Source organism: Anomaloglossus baeobatrachus, chromosome 1, assembly GCF_048569485.1.
Source record: "Anomaloglossus baeobatrachus isolate aAnoBae1 chromosome 1, aAnoBae1.hap1, whole genome shotgun sequence".
Taxonomy (NCBI): Eukaryota; Metazoa; Chordata; class Amphibia; order Anura; family Aromobatidae; genus Anomaloglossus; species Anomaloglossus baeobatrachus.
In genome coordinates this window covers 842,527,553-842,549,199 of record NC_134353.1, presented here as the reverse complement: position 1 = coordinate 842,549,199, position 21,647 = coordinate 842,527,553, and the positions used below count along the sequence as shown (strand labels likewise).

General features: G+C 48.4%; 1 protein-coding gene across 1 annotated transcript in view; it reads left to right on the top strand.

The window, feature by feature from the left end:
- The window catches only part of ZCCHC9 (zinc finger CCHC-type containing 9), a 28,154-nt gene extending 15,391 nt beyond the window's left edge, over nucleotides 1–12,763 (top strand). The window contains exons 4-5 of the mRNA XM_075342042.1: nucleotides 637–705; nucleotides 12,049–12,763. Coding sequence (XP_075198157.1) covers nucleotides 637–705; nucleotides 12,049–12,164 — 185 coding nt within the window. The 3' untranslated portion in view covers nucleotides 12,165–12,763. The remainder of the gene's footprint in view (nucleotides 1–636; nucleotides 706–12,048) is intronic.
- The last annotated feature ends 8,884 nt before the right edge of the window (nucleotides 12,764–21,647 follow it).

Below are 21,647 nucleotides of genomic sequence, written 5' to 3'. Positions count from 1 at the left end.
CAGGGATTGCTTTTGGACATCCCAATTGTCTGGGTCTCCCAATGGAGCGACAAAGAAGAAGGGAATTTTGTTTACTTACCGTAAATTCCTTTTCTTCTAGCTCCAATTGGGAGACCCAGCACCCGCCCTGTTTTCTCGGGGTTTTTCTGTTTTTTCGGGTACACATGTTGTTCATGTGGTATGGTTCAGTTCTCCGATGTTTCCTCGGATTGAATTGGTCTTTAAACCAGTTATTGGCTTTCCTCCTTCTTGCTTTGGCACTAAAACTGGTGAGCCAGTGATCCCACTGGGGGTGTATAGCCAGAAGGGGAGGGGCCTTACACTTTTAAGTGTAATACTTTGTGTGGCCTCCAGAGGCAATAGCTATACACCCAATTGTCTGGGTCTCCCAATTGGAGCTAGAAGAAAAGGAATTTACGGTAAGTAAACAAAATTCCCTTCTTAATCTCTGCTTATATTTATTGTATTAAAACGCACGCACGCGATATCTGTGAGGTCATTGCCCAGGGTGTTGGGATTCTGGTATTTGTCTGACGTTTTGGAAAACCCTTGTAACGTTATAGCAGATCGTGTCTTTGCATTTGTCAGTGGGAAATTGTCAATTGTCCTGTAATACTCCGTGTCTTTCCCTTGCAGGTGGAGGCTGTCGGCTTTGTGGTTCTGTTGAGCATTTTCAAAGGGACTGTCCAGAGCATCAAACCTCAGGTGAGATCAGAAAACTGCAATCTTCCTCAGGTGTTAAACCAGTGGAGGAGATTTGCTCAAGTTTAAGCTTCAGTTTCGCTTTGCACCACACAACTAATGCACTAATATCACTAAAAATGTATTGAAATTTTAGTTGTCCTAACCAAGCTTAGCAAAAAGGTAGAAAAGTATCTGATGTGTGACCAGTAACTATGGGCGAGTGTGCTCCGTGCTGCTCAGTACCTAATCAAGCTTTAGGCAGCTCGGGTGCGCTCGGATGTAATTCGTGAAACACTGAACACAAAGTGCCAGCTCGCTTCAGTGAATGATGGGAGCAGCGACACCGGTGAGAGCCACTCGTAGTCTTGAATGGCTCACACTGGGGGGTAAAAAGTTTTCAGATGCTGTTCCAAACGCCCTCCAAAAAAACCCCGTACTTTTCATTCCGTTGGCCATATCCACCCCCTGAAATGCTGTTTATGGTTCACCATATCGGGCAGAGGCCGACTGTTTCATAGCGGTCATCATCCTGTAACTCTAGTGACTAAGCGCGTTCCGATCCCTGTAATTTAACCACTGAAATACCGCTGTCAGTCTGGCAGTGGCATTTGAATAATGACTATCCACACCGACGCAATTTATAGGAACCGATGGGTGTCCATGGCAGCTGCTGACCTGTGGAAGAACTCAATGACTGCCATCTTGGTCCCAAGCCGAGCTTCATGCGAAAACTGTGATTTTACTATATATTGCAATACTGTGGAATGGTAGTAAAAGCGACCAGACTACCGTGGGGTCAAGTTTCCTAAGGTAACCTCCGAAGAGAAGGTACCTCTTCACAACCTTGCGATTTTTCTTTTTTTTTTTTTTTTTTTTTTTTTTTTTTTTTTTTTTTCCCCCTGCTTCCAAGAGCCATAACTATTTTATTTTTGCATCCTCATAGCTGTATGAGGGCTTGTTTTTTGCGGGACAAATTGTACTTTTGAATCACATCTTTCATTTTATGACGTGATGCATGGGAAAGTTTGTTACAATTGCAAAAAAGTGCAATTCCTCAATATGATTCTCCAGTTCAGTACTAGTATGCAGATGACAAACATGTATTGTGTGGATTTTTTATTTTTTTATTTTTTTTTAAGTGGCAAAAAAATATTCTGAATTTTTTCGGGACCTGGGGTTGTGAGGGCTTGTATTTTTGTGCCTTTAACTGACATTGTACTGATACCATTTTGGGTCAGATACAATGTTTAGATTGCCTTTTATTGCAATGTTGCAGAGACCCCAAAAAACGTAATTCTGTTTTGTTTTTTTTCCTCAATACAGAGTTTAATAATAAGATTAATTTATTTTCTCTTTTGATAGTTTAGACTGCATTGATACTAAGTGTTCTGGTTTTTGGGGTTTTTTTTACGGGGCAAAAGGGGAGAACTGTTGTGTGGGATTTTTTCATATATAATTTTTTTTTTCCCCACTTTTTATTGTATTTGTTAGTTCACTTACGGGATTTGAAGCTGACCAATCACTTGTGTTATACATAATCCATCAACCCTACTCAGTTCCTTCCCCCCCAGCTGTCACAACCACCCATCGGTACCCCGAGATTGCGTCACAGAAGAACCGATTGCAGTGGGGAATGAGGTGCCCCCCCCCCGCCATCATGTGTTAAATTCCGCTGTCACAAAGGTTAACAGCTGCGTGTGGATCTCTGAATCACCTGTGACTGATAGAAGCACATAATGCCTGACTCAATCAGCTATCCTGTGCAGGGAAAGAAGTTGTCTTGGCGTGCGAGCCCTCATCAAAGACAGGGACACTACCTTTGATGTACCAGTGTAGTGAAGGGGTTAAAGCACCACTACAGTGTTTTTGGTTTTCATTTTCAGCTCTGAAGTGAGCTTTAAATCTAAGCCCCCTGTCCTATTCTCACCTTCATGTTTCATGCTTTGTTTTGGTGCCACTACACTACAGTCCCACGGCACTGTCTTGTGACTAACTTCTTACTGTCTGTAAGTCAGAAATTGTCATATGCTTAACCCCTTCACAACATAGGACGTAATGGTACACCCTAAATCAAGAAGTTGTGATCACCACTGGATGCTGCGGTGAGTTGGCGGCGATCCATGCACATGTCTGCTGATTTGTACAGCAGACATTTGCGGCTCTCTACTCGCGCCTCTTAATCCCTTAAATCATATTGTCAAAATGTGGCAGCGCAATGTAAACTGCCACGGCGGGGAAATCGCCTTTCCCCGCCGCCATTGGAGGCCTTGTGACGCGATTATGGGTAACCGATGGTTGCCATGGTAGCGACGGCACATGTGATGACTCCTGTCACTATCATGACATTACAGCTGACAGAGCGCCGGCTGTAACAGGAGAGCAGCATTTCTCCAGATCACAGCGATGCTACTATAGCGATGCTACAAATGAATGAGTGATCAGAATGCTGATCCTTAGTCCCCTAGGGGGACTAGTAAAAAAAATGTTTTTTTAACAATAAAAAAAACCCTAAAGTTCAAATCGCCCCATTGTAAATTAAAGCGTTTAAAAAAATATGCACATTTTGGTATTACTGCGTTCAGAAATGCCCATCTGTCAAAATATAAAATCAGTCTGATTGGTAAACGGCGTAGCGTCAAAATTCCATTTGGTCATTGCAAATTTTGCACAAAGTACAACAGGCGATTAAAACATAACATCTGCGTAAAAATGGTACTATTAAAAAATGTTAGCTCGAGACGCAAAAAATAAGCAGTCAGGGAGCCCCAGATCCCGAAAAATGAGACTGCTACAGTTCACGCAAGAAGTGCGCCACTTTTTTTTTGCTCAAACCTCTGAATTTTTTTTTAACCCGTTAGATAAAAGTAAACCTATACATTTGGGGTCTATGAATTAACCTCAGACATCACACAGACACATCAATTTTACCATATAGTGAACACTGTGAATAAAATACCCCAAAAACTATTGTTTCTTCGGCGCTCCATTGGGAGACCCAGACGATTGGGTGTATAGCTACTGCCTCCGGAGGCCACACAAAGCATTACACTAAAAAGTGTAAGGCCCCTCCCCTTCTGGCTATACACCCCCAGTGGGATCACTGGCTCACCAGTTTTCTGCTTTGTGCGAAGGAGGTCAGACATCCACGCATAGCTCCACTGTTTAGTCAGCAGTAGCTGCTGACTATATCGGATGGAAGAAAAGAGAGCCCATATAGGGCCCCCAGCATGCTCCCTTCTCACCCCGCGTGTGGTTTGTAAGGTTGAGGTACCTATTGCTGGTACGGAGGCTGGAGCCCACATGCTGTTTTCCTTCCCCATCCCCCTGAGGGGCTCTGAGGAAGTGGGATCTTACCGGCCCCAAAGCCCTGAGGCCGGGCTCCATCCACAGACCCATTGAACCTGCTGGATACGGAGCTGGGTACCGTTCAGGGACATGGCCCTGCACCATTCAGGTACTCTGTGTCCCCGTACACACAGGCACAGCACACTCCAGACTTGCTGGGTGTGCTAGTGCGCCGGGGACAGTAAAGGGTTACAGTCACTGCAGCCTAGCTGAATGACTTTATGTATTGGGAACTACCGCGCCGGACGCTCCGGGAGCGGCGGCGCGGCTGGGACTTGTAGTGCGTCGGGGACTTAGCGCCGACCGCGCTTTTACGGCGGCGGCGCTTATAAATCCAGTCCCCGGCTTTTGCGGCCTAGCTCCGCTTCGTTCCCGCCCCCACCCTGTCAATCAGGGTAGGGGAGAGACACTGTACAATCAGCAGCGCCGAGGGCTGGAGCCTTATTTACATGCTCCAGCCCTCTCACTGGACACTGTGGGACGCCGGTTTCCCGCTCTGACTTGGGGCACGCCCACGGCCCGCCCCTACTCACACGAGCTGGAGAAGGACGCCGGCAGCCATTCCTGCAGTCCGAGCTGAGAGAACGGACTCTGGGCAACCAGGCACAGGACTAGGGCGACCACACACCCGCTTATAGGCGGGCGGTAAGCGGCACCTGAAGTGCTGACCCCACTAAATACCGCAGTTGTCCATTTGTATTTTATGCTTACACTGCATAGGTCGCTATTTTTGGCTATATGCCCTCTTAGATGGCGACACATCAGCAGCAGGAAAGCAGGGGTGCTAAGGCACAGGCTTTCTATGCTGCTTGTATTGCATGTACTGAAGTGTTCATGTGTATTTATGCTTGTATGCTATACACTGCACTGTACGGTCGCTAGTCTTGGCTATTTTCGCCTAGAATGACTAGACTACAGCAGCAGAAAAGCAAAGGTGCTGAGGCACAGGTTTTTTCTATGCTGCTTGTATTGCAGGGGTTGCAGTGTTCATTTGTACTTATGCTTGTATGCTATACATTGCACTGTATGGTCACTATTCTGGGCTATATTCCCCTAGATGGCTAGTCTACAGCAGCAGAAAAGCAGGGGTGCCAAGGCATAGGCTTTCTATGCTGCTTGTATTGCATGTGCTGCAGTGTTCATTGGTACTTTATGCTTGTATACTATACATTGCACTGTACGGTCGCCATTCTTGGCTCTATATCCTAGATGGCTAGTCGGCAGCAGCATATAAGCAACACAGGCTTTCGATGCTGTTTTTACTGCATGTGATACTGTTCCACGGCACTGAACCCCATTGTGTGCAATGCTCCCCTGTAGCACTTGGTCAGCCGGGGTCTCTACTAGACGTGGCCAAAGGAACCACCTGTCAACCCTGTCCAAGGACAGGGACGGAGTTGCAATGGGATAGAGACTTGCAGTCCGGACAGGCCATGGGCAATCTGGATCAGTGCTCCCTGGCCACCCTCATTTGGAATAAAATCGGGCTCCGGGGGGGTCCCAGGAGGCTCTCTGTATGATGAGGCAGACGTAGCTCATCAGGACTTTGATCCTGACACCACTCTCAATCCGGATACACCGGATGGTGACGCCATAAGGAATGATCCTATAGCGTCCATCAATGGAATGTTGGATCTTTCTCCCTCAGCTCCCCCAGCGGAGGAGTCAGCTTCACAGCAGGAGAAGTCCCATTTCAGTAGCTCAAACGTATATTGAGTATTTTTCTGGCCACGCTGACTTCAGAGAAGCAGTCCAGGAACACCACGCTTACCAGATAAGCGTTTTCTCCAAACGTATTAAGGATACACGTTATCCCTTTCCCCCTGACGTGGTCAAGCGCTGGACCCAGGGTCCAAAGGTGGATTCTCCAATCTCCAGGCTTGCGGCTAGAGCCATAGTTGCAGTGGAGATGGGACTTCACTTAAAGATGCCATTGTCTGACAGATGGACTCTGGTTGAAATCTGTCTATGAGGCTATCGGCGTGTCGGTTGCTCCGGCATTCACAGCCGTATGGGCACCCTAAGCTTCAGCTGTTCTTGCGCAGCTGGTCTTGAGCATATGTACATCTGTGCCGCAGGGGCGTCCGTAACCTCGCAATGTCTGCATTGCGACTTACCCTATTAATGCTGTCCTGGAAGGACAGTCGAGGTTTCGGTCCTTCCCAAACTCGGGCAGGTCCCAATTGTCCTCGTCCAAAAGGGCTGAAAAGCCTCAGAGGGGCTCAGCTTCCGGCCGGGCTCAATCACGCCCAAGGAAGGCAGACGGAGGAACCGCTACCAAGGCGGTCTCCTCATGACTCTCAGCTCTCTCATCTCTCCGCATCCGCGGTTGATGGCAGACTCGCTCGCCTTTGGCGACATTTAGCTGCCACAGGTCACAGACCGGTGGGTGAGGGACATTGTGCCCACGTGCACAGGACAGAGTTCTGTTCTCGTCCTCCGCCTCGATTCTTCAGACCCTCCCCACCGAGCCGATGCTCTTCTGCAGGCAGAAGGAGTGGTAATCCCTGTTCCTCTTCAGGAACAAGACACGGTTTTCCTCCAATCTGGTTGTGGTGCCAAAAAAGGATGGCTCTTTCCGTTCCGTGCTGGACCTAAAACTGCTCAACAAGCACGTGGAGGCCAGGCGGTTCCGGATGAAACCCTCCGCTCCGTCATTGCCTCAATGTCTCAAGGAAATTTCCTAGCATCAATAGACATCAAAGATGCTTATCTCCACGTGCCGATTGCTACAGAGCACCAATGTTTTCTACGACCATCTTCAGTTCGTAGCTCTGCCATTCGGTCTGGCGACAGCCCCACGGGTGTTCACCAAGGTCATGGCGGCAGGGGTAGCAGTCTTGCACTCACAGGGACACTCTGTGATCCCTTACTTGGACGATCTACTTGGCAAGGCACTCTCTCAAGAGGCATGCCAACTCAGCCTGAATGTTGCGCTGGAGACTCTCCAGACGTTCGGGTGGATCATCAACTTCTCAAAGTCAAACCTGTCACCGACCCAATCACTAACGTATCTTGGCATGGAGTTTCATACCCTCTCAGCGCTAGTGAAGCTTCCGCTGGACAAGCAGCGGTCACTACAGACTGGGGTGCAGACTCTCCTTCAAGGTCAGTCGCACTCCTTAAGACGCCTCATGCACTTCCTCGGGAAGATGGTGGCGGCAATGGAGGCGGTTCCGTTTACGCAGTTTCATCTGCGTCCACTTCAATGGGACATTCTCCGCCAATGGGACGGGAAGTCAACATCCCTGAACAGGAAAGTATCCCTTTCACAGACGGCCAAGGACTCTCTGCAATGGTGGCTTCTTCCCACCTCATTATCACAGGGAAGATCCTTCCTACCACCGTCTTGGGCGGTGGTCACGACAGACGCGAGTCTGTCAGGGTGGAGAGCAGTTTTTCTCCACCACAGGGCTCAGGGTACGTGGACTCAGCAGGAGTCCACCCTTCAGATCAATGTTCTGGAAATCAGAGCAGTGTATCTTGCCCTACTAGCCTTCCAGCAGTGGCTGGAAGGAAGGCAGATCCGAATTCAGTCGGACAACTCCACAGCTGTGGCATACATCAACCACCAAGGGGGGACACGCAGTCGGCAAGCCTTCCAGGCAGTCCGGCGGATTCTGATGTGGGTGGAAGCCACGGCCTCCACCATATCCGCAGTTCACATCCCCGGCGTAGAAAATTGGGAAGCAGACTTCCTCAGTCGCCAGGGCATGGACGCAGGGGAATGGTCCCTTCACCCGGACGTGTTTCAGGAAATCTGTCGCCGATGGGGAAGGCCGGACGTCGACCTAATGGCGTCCCGGCACAACAACAAGGTCCCAACCTTCATGGCACGGTCTCGCGATCAAAGAGCTCTGGCGGCAGACGCCCTAGTGCAAGATTGGTCGCAGTTCCGGCTCCCTTATGTTTCCACCTCTGGCACTCTTGCTCAGAGTGCTACGCAAGATCAGATCCGATTGCAGCCGCGTCATACTCATCGCCCCAGGCTGGCCGAGGAGGGCGTGGTATCCGGATCTGTGGCATCTCACGGTCGACCAACCGTGGGCACTACCAGACCGACCAGACTTACTGTCCCAAGGGCCGTTTTTTCCATCGGAATTCTGCGGCCCTGAACCTGACTGTGTGGCCATTGAGTCCTGGATCCTAGCGTCTTCAGGATTATCCCAAGGGGTCGTTGCCACCATGAGACAGGCTAGGAAGCCCACGTCCGCTAAAATCTACCACAGAACGTGGAGGATATTCTTATCCTGGTGCTCTGCTCAGGGAGTGTCTCCCTGGCCATTTGCATTGCCTACCTTTCTATCTTTCCTGCAATCTGGGTTAGAAAAAGGTTTGTCGCTCGGCTCCACTAAAGGTCAGGTCTCGGCGCTATCCGTATTTTTTCAGAGGCGTTTGGCACGCCTTCCTAAGGTGCGCACGTCCCTACAGGGGGTTTGCCATATCGTACCCCCGTACAAGCGGCCGTTAGATCCATGGGATCTGAACAGGGTACTAGTTGCCCTCCAGAAGCCGCCCTTCGAGCCTCTGAGGGAGGTTTCACTTTCTAGACTACAGAAAGTGGCTTTTCTGGTAGCGATCACATCTCTTCGGAGAGTGTCTGAGCTGGCAGCGCTGTCATCTAAGGCTCCCTTCCTGGTCTTCCACCAGGACAAGGTAGTGCTGCGCCCCATTCAGGAGTTTCTCCCGAAGGTGGTATCCTCTTTTCATCTTAATCAGGATATCTCTTTGCCTTCGTTTTGTCCTCATGCAGTTCATCGGTATGAGAAGGATTTACATTTGTTAGATCTGGTGAGAGCACTCAGAATCTACATTTCCCGCACGGCGCCCTTGCGCCGTTCGGATGCACTCTTTGTCCTTGTCGCTGGTAAGCGCAAAGGGTCGCAGGCTTCTAAGGCCACCCTGGCTCGATGGATCAAAGAACCAATTCTTGAAGCCTACCGTTCTGCTGGGCTTCCGGTTCCATCAGGGCTGAAGGCCCATTCTACCAGAGCCGTGGGTGCGTCCTGGGCATTGCGACACCAGGCTACGGCTCAACAGGTGTGCCAGGCAGCTACCTGGTCGAGTCTGCACACTTTCACCAAACATTATCAGGTGCATACCTATGCTTCGGCGGACGCCAGCCTAGGTAGAAGAGTCCTGCAGGCGGCAGTTGCCTCCCTATAGGGGAGGGCTGTCTTGCAGCTCTATCATGAGGTATTCTTTACCCACCCAGGGACAGCTTTTGGACGTCCCAATCGTCTGGGTCTCCCAATGGAGCGCCGAAGAAGAAGGGAATTTTGTTACTTACCGTAAATTCCTTTTCTTCTAGCTCCTATTGGGAGACCCAGCACCCGCCCTGTTGTCCTTCGGGATTTTTGGGTTTTTTCGGGTACACATGTTGTTCATGTTGAACGGTTTTTCAGTTCTCCGATGTTACTCGGAGTGAATTTGTTTAAACCAGTTATTGGCTTTCCTCCTTTTTGTTTTTGCACTAAAACTGGTGAGCCAGTGATCCCACTGGGGGTGTATAGCCAGAAGGGGAGGGGCCTTACACTTTTTAGTGTAATGCTTTGTGTGGCCTCCGGAGGCAGTAGCTATACACCCAATCGTCTGGGTCTCCCAATAGGAGCTAGAAGAAAAGGAATTTACGGTAAGTAACAAAATTCCCTTCTTTTTTGCAATTTTTCCACACTTGAAATGTTTTGCTTTTTTCCAGTACACTATATGGTAAAACTTATTGCTTCATTTAAAAGTGCAACTCATCCCTCAAAAAACAAGCCCTCATATGGCAATATTTACAGAAAAATAAAGTTATTGCTCTCGGGCAAAGGGGAGCAAAAAAAAAATGGAAAATGGCCCGGAGGTGGGGTTAATACAAGTCTGAGAGTCATAACGAGGCTTTCATAGACTTGTATTGAGTTGTGACCTTGTATGCACTCCATAAATCACTGGAGTTGCCGATAGGTCACAAATTGCCGGAGACCAGCTAGAGCTGCCGTAAAATTATGCGGGTCTCTGCAAAATGGTAATAAAAATTATAAATGTTTTGCAAATTTCCACCGCATTTAAAAAAGGGGTGTTAGTATCATTCTCCTTGTCAGTACAATTATGGCGATACTGCCAGGTGATTTTAAATTTTTTTTTTTTTTTTTAATGAAGCACAAAACCCAAAAAACAATTGAGGTTTTGCACAATCTCACTGCACTTTTGAAAGGTCCATTTTACAGTATTTTGACTAATAAAATGAATGTGATCAAAACTCAACTGCGTACCACAAAAAATTAGCCTTGAAATGGGTATGTTGACACAAAAATTTAAAATTATGGCTTCTGGTAGAAGAGGGATTGTCCATTTTTTTTTTGCGCTATCACCTGGACAGCAGATTGTCTTGTGATCTGAGGGCAGCATAAGGTAGGGACTGAGAATCTGATTTCAGCAATGTGTCACTTACTAGGGTACGTGTCCATGATCAGCTTTCCTCGCATTCTGGATGCCACGTAATTTCTCTTGCATAGCGTCTCCACAAGAATACTGTGGCTCGGAGACCTGTGCCGTCTCAGTTTACGCAGCATTTTTAAGTAGTCTTTTTTTTAAAGGTTTCCAACCATTTAGCAGCTGCAGTATTTTTATCGCTCCGTCATAAGCCGCAGCGGTTTGACCTGCTGCTTTTGATGTAGATCTTACAGCACTCTGCTCTCCCTCCTTTCTCTCAGTGTTAGAGATAGCAGCAGGGAGGGATGAAGGTTGTATATGGAGCCTACAGGCCGCTCTGTGTTCGTACGTATCTCTCATGGGCTCTAGGAGGGGAAATCTGTAAAGTGAGTCAGTGATTAATTCGGTGTTGAGCAGTGGCGCAGGGAGTCCTAATATTGGAAGTAAAACCGTGCTGTTGAAACAGTGTCAGTACAATAGCCGTGGTAAGAATGAGAAATTATTCAGTAGTCCTGACAAATACATGCAGTAATTGGTGCTGCACTCACTCATGATTAATAGTGCACTGACCAATGTCCAGTGTATTAAAGGAAACCGGTCATGTGGAAAAATACTACTAACCTGCAGATATGGGGTTAATCTGCAGGTTAATAGTGTTCTGAACCTGCCTGGTGCCTGCACATTAAACCCCGCTGTCAGGAGGAAATGAACCTGAATCTTCCTGGCAGCGTTCTGATTTCAGTTATCGGGCTGACACTGGTTCAGTAATCTTTGTATATGGAGAGGCTTGGCTGTAACCTCGCCCCCTGCACTTGACTGATGGTCTGTTCTAAAGTATAGAGGCGGTCAGTCAGTTCAGGGGGCGAGGTTACTGCCGCCGCTCTCCATACACAAAGATGTCTGAACCTGCTCCAGCCCGATGACTGAAATCTGATTGCTGCCGGGAGGATTAAGGTTCATTTCCTCCCAGCAGTGGCGTTCAATGTGCAGGTGCCAGGCAGAGTCTTCCATGTGACAGGTTCCCTTAAACTTATATACAATTGTAGATCGAAGTAGAAGCCGTCCTCTGTCACTTACATTACAACTGAGCCTTACAATCATGGAGAATTGTAAAAAAAAAAAAAAACCTAAGGGACAAAGCCTATTAGTAACAGCAAAAGTGTAATAAAAAGGCATATTTAGAGGAATGCAGACTATATGAAAAATATTACATAAACTAATCGTACTGCCGTCCTATCCATTAAGATTGTGTTTGAGCAAAACACCATATAACACAATAATAAACATCACGTTGTGAGTCACCTGCTAGGGAGCACTGCATAGCGTTTAGATAAGATACACTGGTGTAATTCCATATATTGTTCCAATACCCCTATTAGTGTCAGACTTTTTTTTTTGTTTGTTTTTTTTGCAAAAGAGGTGAGGCAAGATTTTGTAAATTCCAAAATTATTGCAAAACTGCGTTTCAGAAAATTCCAGCAAAAAAAAACATGCTGCAACAATGTGTGAATCCAACTTGTCTCCATCCATTAAATAGCTTTGATGGCGCTGGTGTTTTCTGTGCCAATTTAACTTAATGTTGTTTTTTTTTTTTCTTTTCTTTAGCCCAAATGACAGTCAGCCGGTGGTCCAGCGGTATGAGTGCAGATCATGAAGATGTTCCAGTACAGACAAAAGTGAAGAGAGTACCAACTAAAGTGCCCAAAGTTGTCACTTTCTGATACTGTCTTCATTCTTGAAATTTGAATTACAAGTGAACTGGAGAATGAAACTCAGACCTGAAGACTAAATATGGATTTTTGTGACATCTGTATAATTGTCAGGACAGTTGTCCGTGGGATTCTCCAAACACATCAGTATCGGTCTAAAAGTATGTGTGTGATATAGGTCATTGAGTATGTTCCCCGAGGGACAAGGCAACACCTGACGTGGTCTAAAGATCTGTGTACACCACTATGTAATATGCAAGTGCCATGTCAATATCACCAGTTTACAGCACCTTGATGACTGGCTACACACAAGTGTCAAGCAGAGATCTATGCAAGTATAAATGGTTTATACAGACAATGAACTTTTCTTTTTCGCTCCTAATTGGGAGACCCAGACAATTGGGTGTATAGCTATTGCCTCCGGAGGCCACACAAAGTATTACACTTAAAAGTGTAAGGCCCCTCCCCTTCTGGCTATACACCCCCAGTGGGATCACTGGCTCACCAGTTTTGTGCTTTGTGCGAAGGAGGCAACACATCCACGCATAGCTCCACTGTTTAGTCAGCAGCAGCTGCTGACTATGTCGGATGGAAGAAAAGAGGGCCCATACAGGGCTCCCAGCATGCTCCCTTCTCACCCCACTTCATGTCGGAGGTGTTTGTTAAGGTTGAGGTACCCATTGCGGGTACGGAGGCTGGAGCCCACATGCTGCTTCCTTCCCCATCCCTTTTTACAGGGCTCTGGGTGAAGTGGGATTCTATCGGTCTCCAGGCACTGAGACCGTGCTCCATCCACAGCCCCTGGTATCTGCTGGACATGGAGCGGAGTATCTTCAGGGACATGGCCCTGCTACATGGAGGTACTCTGTGTCCCTGTGGGGACCGCGCAGACACACGGCAGCACTGCTGGGTGTGTTAGTGCGCCAGGGACAGCGGCGCTGTCCGCACTAGTGCCATCGCACACCACAGCGTTGCTGGGTGTGTTAGTGTTTTGGGTGACTACTGCGCTAACCGCCGCTGCCACTTTTATTTAAGGCGCCGCTGGGTTTTGTGGTGCGCCGGGGACTTCCGCGCCGGCCAGCACTGATATGCCGGCCGCGCTTATTAACTCGAGTCCCCGGCTTCTGGGCCTAGTCTCCCTTCGTTACCGCCCACAGGCCTGACAGTCATGGTAGGGGCGTGACGCTGCATAGCACAGCAGCGCTGAGAGCTGGAGTATGTTTTGCATACTCCACCCCTCTCACTGTGTGCACTGTGAAACCGGATTCCCGCACTTTCTCAGGCACGCCCACGGCTTCCTTCTCTACAAGGACACCGGCAGCCATTAGTGTCAGTTTCTGTACGATACAGAGACAAGTGTGGAAGACCCTGGCATTCTGATAGTCACACAATCGCTGCAACAGGCGTTAAGCAGCACCTGTGGTGCTAACCCCACTAGTGCAGAAGTGCACTTATAGATATGCTTGTACTATATACATTGCACTGTTTGGTCGCACGTTGTATATACCCTCCTGGATTGTGCGGAGGAGTTATCAGCATATTCTCTGTGTAAAACAAAGGTGCAGAACCACATGTTTTTCTATGCAGCCGGTACAGCTTGTACGGCTATACGGCCGGCAGGTTACATAGACCCCCATTATGTCTAACTCAGCCGGAGTCTCTGCTAATGGCCAGAGGATGAGGACGGTGTCTGCAGTATTTACTGACAGATTTTCTGAGACTATGGCTATGATACTAGAAGCCTAGCAGTCCGGACATGTCTCTCACAACATGGGCACTGTTGAATCATTGATCCATGGCCCCCCTCAGTGTGAACAACTAACAGCTCCGGGAATGTCACACGCATCCCAGAGTCACGGCTCTGCACAGACGTCAGTCCCAGACAGCCTAAGCGGGCTCACTATGAGCGGCCCTCGGTTTCATCAGGGTCCTAGCAGAAGGACTCTCTGTGTAATGAGGCGGAAGTAGCGGCTCAGGATTCTGATCCTGAGACCGCTCTCAATCTGGATACACCTAATGGTGACGCCATAGTGAATAATCTTATAGCGTCCATCAATAGAATGTTGGTTATTTCTCACCCAGCTCCTCCAGTGGAGGAGTCAGCTTCACGTATTTTTCTGGACCACTCTGCCTTCAGAGAGGCAGTCCAGGAACACCACACTTATCCAGATATGCGCTTCTCCAAACGGCTTAGGATACACGTTATCCCTGCCCCCTGACGTGGTCAAGGACTGGACCCAGTGTCCCAAGCGGCATCCTCCAATCTCCAGGCTTGTAGCTAGATCCATAGTTGCAGTGGGAGATGGAGCTGCACTTAAAGATGCCACTGACAGACAGATGGATCTCTGGTCTAAATCCATCTATGAGACTGTCGGCGCACCGTTGGCCCCAGCATTCACCCTTGGGGCACTCCAAGCTATTTCAGCTTGTCTTACACAGATTGACACGGTTACACGTACATCTGTGCCGCAGGTGGCATCCTTAACCTCTCAAATGTCTGCATTTGTTTCTTACGCGATTCAGGTTGCCCTAGACTCTGCGAACCGTACGGCAGTAGCCTACGCTGCTCCGTGTTTTTAAGCAGAGCCTGGTCTGCTCGTTAAGTGAATGGAAGGCGGATTCTGCTTCCAAAAAAGGTTGCTTAACCAGTTGCCTTTTTCTGCTGACCGACTGTTTGGTGAGCGTTTGGATGTAACCATTAAACAGTCCAGGGGTAAGGATTCATCCTTTCCTCAGCCCGGACACAACAAACCCCAACAGAGCAGGAGGCAGTCGTGGTTTCGGTCTTTTCGAGGCTCGGGCAGGTCCCATTTTTCCTCGTCCAATGTGGACTCAAAAGGATCAGAGGAGCTCAGATTCTTGGCGGGCTCAGTCACGCCCAAAAAAGAGACAGTCTGAAAACCCGCTTCCAAGGCGGCTTCCTCATGACTTGCGGCCTCCTCTCTCCGCATCCTCGGTCGGTAGCAGGCTCACCCGCCTTGGCGATATTTAGCTGCCATAGGTCAATGACCGTTGGGTGTGGGACATTCTGTCTCACGGGTACAGGATAGAGCTCACTTCTCGTCCTCCAACTCGATTCTTCAGAACTTCTCCACCTCCCGGCCGAGCCGCTGCTCTTCTGCAAACAGGGTGCACTCTATAGGCAGAAAGAGTGATGACCCCCGTTCCTCTTCAGGAACAAGGTCACGGTTTTTACCCCAAATTATTTGCGGTGCCTATAAGAACGGGCCGTTCCGTCCCGTTCTGGATCTAAAACTGCTCAGCAAGCTCGTGGACACCAGGCGGTTCCGGATGGAATCCCTCCGCCATGTCATCGCCTCAATGTCCCAAGGAGATTTCCTAGCATCATTAGGCTTCAAGGATGCTTATCCACACGTGCCGATTGATCCAGAGCACTAGCGTTTCTACGCTTCGTTATAGCAGACGAACACCTTCTGTTCGTAGCTCTACCTTCCGGCTAGCGACAGTCCCACTGGTCTTCGCCAAGGTCAGGGCAGCAGTAGTCACAGTCCTGCACTCTCAGGGTCACTCTGTGATCCCATATTTAGACGATCTACTTGTCAAGGCACTCTCTTAGGAAACATGCCGACACTGCCCGAACGTTGCGCTGGAGACTCTCTAGAGTTTTGGGTGGATCATCAACTTTTTGAAGTCAGATCCGACCCCGACCCTATCGCTAACATATCTAGGCATGGAGTTTCATACTCTCTCAGCGATAGTGAAGCTTCCGCTAGACAAACAGCATTCACTACGGGCTGCAATCTCTTCTTTAAGAACCAGTCGCACACATTGAGACGCCTCATGCACTTCCTACGTAAGATGGTAGCAATGGAGGCAGTTCTTTCGCGCAGTTTCATCTGCGTCCACTACAATGTGACATTCTCCGCCAATGGGACGGGGAGTCGACCTCCCTCAACAGAGTCGTCTTTCTTTCTCAGGCGGCCAAGGAATCTCTACGGTGGTGGCTTCTTCCCACCTCATGGTCAAAAAGAAGGTCCTTCCTATCCCCATCCTGGGCGATAGTTACGACAGACGCGAGTCTATCAGGGTGGGGAGCAGTTTTTCTCCACCACAGCGCTCAGGGTACGTGGACTCAGCAAGAGTCCACCCTTCAGATCAATGTTCTTGAACACAGAGCAGTGTATCTTGCCCTACAAACCTTCCAACAGCAGCTGGACAGCAAGCAAATCCGACTTCAGTCGGACAACTCCACAGCGGTGGCATACATCAACCACCAAGGAAGAACGCGCAACCGGCAAGCCTTCCAGGAAGTCCGGCAGGTTCTGATGTGGGTGGAAGACACGGCATCCACCATATCCACAGTTCACATCCCAGGCGTGGAAAACTAGGAAGCTGACTTCCTAAGTCGCCGGGGTGTGGCCGAAAGGGTATGGTCTCTTCACCCGGACGGGTTTCAGGACATCTGGCGCCGCTGACAGAGGCCGGACGTCGATCTAATGGCGTCACGGCACAACAACAATGTGCCAGCTTCATGGCACGGTTTCACAATCATCGAGCTCTGGCGGCAGACGCCTTAGTTCAGCATTGGTCGCAGTTCCAGCTACCTTATGTGCCACCTCTGGCATTGTTGCCCAGAGTGCTGCGCTAGATCAGGACCGACTGCGGCCGCGCCATCCTCGTCGCTACAGATTGGCCGAGGATGTTGTGGTTCCCGGTTCTGTGGTGCCTCACGGTAGGCTAACCGGGGGCACTACCAGACCAATCAGACTGGCTGCCTCAAGGGCCATTCTTCCATTTGAATTCTACGGCCCTCAACCTGATGGTGTGGCATTGAGTCCTGGAACCTAGTGTCGTCAGGATTACCTCAGGACGTGGTTGCCACCATGAGACAGGCTAGCATACCAACGTCCGCCAAGATTGACCACAGGACGTGGAAGATATTCTTATCTCGGTGCTCGGCGCAGGGTGTTTCTCCCTGGCCGGTTGCATCGTCTATGTTTCCTTCCTTCCTGCAATCTAGGTTGGAAAAAGGGTTGTCGCTCAGTTCCCTTTAGGGACAAGTCTCAGCGCTATCTGTATTTTTTCAGAAACGACTTCCTCAGGTACGCACGTTCCTACGGGGAGTTTGTCGTCTCAGCACTCCGTACAAGCGGCCGTTAGAGCCCTGGGATCTGAACAAGGTTCTAATTGCTCTCCAGATGCCGCCTTTCGAGCCTTTGAAAGAGGTCTCCCTTCCCGCTTTTCTCGGGACGTGGCCTTCTAGTAACGGTCTCGTCTCTTAGGAGAGTTTCCGAGCTAGCAACGCTCTCATACAAATCTCCCTTCCTGGTCCTTCACCAGGACAGGGTAGTTCTGCGTCCGATTCCGGAATTTCTCCCTAAGGTGGTATCCCACTTTCATATCAATCAGGATATCACCTCACCTTCTTTGTGTCCTCGTCCAGTCCATCAATTTCAGAAGGATTTGCATCTGTTGGTTCTGGTGAGAGCACTCAGGTTCTACTTCCCGCATGGCGCTCCTGCGCCACCCGGATGCACTCTTTGTCCTTGTCGCTGGTCGGCGTAAACAGTCGCAAGCTTCTGAATCCACCCTGGCTCGGGGGATCGAGGAACCAATTCTTGAAACCTACAGTTCTACTGGGCTTCTGGTTCTCTCAAGGCTGAAGGCCCATTCTACCAGAGCCGTGGGTGCATCCTGGGCATTACGGCACCAGGATACGGCTCAGCAGGTGTGTCAGGCACCTACCTGATTGAGTCTGCATACTTTTACCAAGCATTTTCAGGTGCATACCTACGCTTCGGCAGACGCCAGCCTAGGTAGATAAGTCCTTCAGGCGGCGATTGCCCACCTGTAGGAAAGGGCTGTTTGACGGCCCTATCACGAGGTATTCTTTTACCCACCCAGGGACTGCTTTTGGACGTCCCAATTGTCTGGGTCTCCCAATTAGGAGCGAAAAAGAAGGGAATTTTGTTTACTTACCGTAAATTCCTTTTCTTCTAGCTCCAATTGGGAGACCCAGCACCCGCCCTGTTTTCTCGGGGTTTTTCTGTTTTTTCGGGTACACATGTTGTTCATGTGGTATGGTTCAGTTTTCCGATGTTTCCTCGGATTGAATTGGTCTTTAAACCAGTTATTGGCTTTCCTCCTTCTTGCTTTGGCACTAAAACTGGTGAGCCAGTGATCCCACTGGGGGTGTATAGCCAGAAGGGGAGGGGCCTTACACTTTTAAGTGTAATACTTTGTGTGGCCTCCGGAGGCAATAGCTATACACCCAATTGTCTGGGTCTCCCAATTGGAGCTAGAAGAAAAGGAATTTACGGTAAGTAAACAAAATTCCCTTCTTAAATTCTGGGTATTGATCTGGAACATGGGAAAATAATTTAAGAATAAAGCAAGCGCATCATACTTAGAGGCACTGGCGTGGCTGTAACTGCTCCCGCAGCCTCTCCTTCATTTCCTGGGCAGCACATTATTGCTCATCCATATGCACTGCTTTCCCCACCCACCGGCCGTCCTGGCATCTGTGATTGGTTTCAGTCAGACGCGCTTCCTGGCCTGTGTGACAGTGCTTTACTGCAACCAACCACAGCCGCTGTGTGTGGGTCAGTATCGTGGTATATAAATAAATAAAATATTTGGTGTAGGGTCCCGCCATGCGCTTATCTTGACTGTGTATCAAAGTAGGTACTGCAAGCGGCTTTAAAAAATTTAAAAAAAATATTTACATAATTTTTAAAAACTGTGCAGTCCATCCGTCCCCCCCACCCTCAATAAATTTTGATACCCAGCCATGATAAAGCCTGACATCTGGGGGCTGGTATTCTCAGGCCAGGGAGGCTCATGCTTATTGCGCTACCATCAGCCTTAAAATAGTAGCCGCCCAAGATTGTTGCATCCATTAGATGGGCAATTTGGGAAGAGCCAGGATTTTCACTTGTCCGGTGGGAATTGGGGTAATAATGGCTTACTTAACAGCCCACAGCTGCCACCTAAGCCCTAGATTAGATTAGTGATGGGAGGCTTCTATGAACCCCCCCCCCCCCCAATTACTAATCTGTGAAATAAACACACCGAAAAAATCCTTTATTTGAAATAAAATACAAAAAACACCCTATTTCACCACTTTATTAACCCCCAAAACACCCCTGCAGGTCTGACGTAATCCATATGAGGTCCCACGACTATTCCAGCTCTGTTACATATCTGAAGTCTCAGCGTGCGATCATAGTACATGACCAAATACTGAGGTTCCAGCAGGGAATGAACCGCTCAATCAGCGGTGACGTCACTCAGGTTATTTGCGGTTGCAGCGGGAGGTTCTTCCGGTCCTCCACTTGTGATCTCAGGTAACCTGTCAGCTGACCTCTGTAAACGCAGGTTCACCTACATTTCCTGGCAGAAAACCGCATTTTTTTTTTTTTGCCAAGAGATGCAGATTTGGTGCTGAAATTTTTATACCATATTCTCGCACCCATTCTACATCCTCTGGCAAAAAAAAAATCGCATCACTACCGTATCAAACCTTTTTTTTTGCCAGGAGATGTAGATTGGGTACATGAATATGGTGTAAAAATTTAAACACCAAATTTGCATCTCTTGGTCCAAAAACTGCAAATAAAAAAAGGTTTTGATGCCATTTCAGTGCAGTTTTCTGCCAGGAGGTGCAAATCTGGCGCTGAAATGCTTTCACATCCTGGCAGATATGTTTTGGTTTTGGTTTTTATGCAGTTTTGGGCTTAGAAATGCAAATTTGGTGATGAAAGTTTTGCACCATATTCATTTTTTGAAATAAATTTTAAAAGCTGCATGTGTTTCTTCTTAATTTGATACACAGCCAAGATAAGCGCATGGCTGGGGGCTGCAGCCTGTAGACGTATGTATTATCTGTGCTGGGTATCATAATATGGGGGTACTGCACGGCAATTTATTTTTACAGTACCATAGGCACACAGATGCTACTGTGATGGAAACCAATCACAGACACTGTCAGCAATGGTGGGCACTGCATATTCATAGTCTTGATCAGCTGCTCTGTAACCAGTGGAAAAGCTGCAGTGCAGCCAATCGCAAATCTTTATGACTGTATCACTTCCTGTCATATCACAGCTATCCCAAGTATTGGGACGACTGTGACCCGCCATTTATAAAGGCCGGATTAGTGTTACACTGACTGCCATTTTAAGTGGTTGAGGACTTGGAGTGTCGGAACACCCTGCTTAGACCTGCCCGAAGGGAATGTGATTTTAGCCCCACTTGCTTGCTATATTGCAGCCTGGTGAACATTGCCAATAAGCGTGAAGAGAGGACATATTCGTGGCAGTGATGCATATATTGGTGCTGGAGTATCAGCTAGAAGAAGAGGTCGTCCTCCATCTCTGCCTGTTCCTTAGCAAAGCAAATTGGCCAAGCGGTCTGAGCCCCAGCAGTCGCTTCTGATTTTTGATGACTCTGTTAGTTGGGCTTTTATGGGCCATCCACCTGTCCTTGCCCAGAAGTGGAAGAGACAGTGCAGTGATGCCTAACCACTTATGCCAGAGCTTGAGGACGTGGTAGGGCTGGTTCACATGGTCAGCGGTCCACTGCAGCACCTCTCGTCTGTCTAATGATGAAGAACACTTGCCAACTGCTATGGTTTTCTTTAAGGCTAGAGTCACACTGGCATATGAAAGCTCGGTCTGATTCTCATGCAGGAGAGTCAGACGAGCGCAAGAAAATGTGTTCCATGAGCAATCTATAGAATCCGTATGTGATGCGATTTTTCTCGCATCAATTTAAAGGCATATTAAAGTTTCATTTAAGCAGCATATTAGCAACCCAAGGGCCCTCCCCTGGGGTCTGTGGAGGAGTTGGAGACTCGGAAGTGTACAACCACTCTGTCATGGGTTGGCGGATGCAAAATAATACTTTGTCCCCAATACCCAGCCACTCCCAGGTACCCGTGGTGATGCTGTTCCTTTTGTCATAGTTGCGGATGATGTCTTCCAGTTGCAAACAAATATAAAGTGGCCCTTTCCACGGCACACATTAAATTATGCCAGGCACATATTCAGCTACCATCTCATACGTGCAAGGCAAGTGGCCCAATGTGCATGTGGCATAATGTGTGCAAAGTGGAGGGTGATTTTTTTTTTCAAATATCCAGCGAAGTAAGGATAATGTTGTTTAGGTTATCAAAGCTGTTGTCATCCTGCATAATCTCATCCACACACGGTAATGTTCGGATATGCTAGCCCAAGATTCTTTACAGGAACCTGACCTTCTTGCAGCACCACCTGTGGCCAGGTCAGGTCTCCCGCCATCAGGACTAAGTTAGGACCCAGTTCTGTAATTTTTGTTTTGTTTCACCTGAGGAGTCTTTTCCCTGGCAAGATGCTGCCGTTGTTTTACCATAGTTTGTTATGCTAATATTGTACATTATCTGTTGGACCAGTAATGTGTTGTTGTAAACCATTCTTTTTTTAAGTGTAAAAAAACCCCCACATTTTTAAAGAAAACACTTTAAATCCACTGCCTATTAATTAAACACATTTTTGC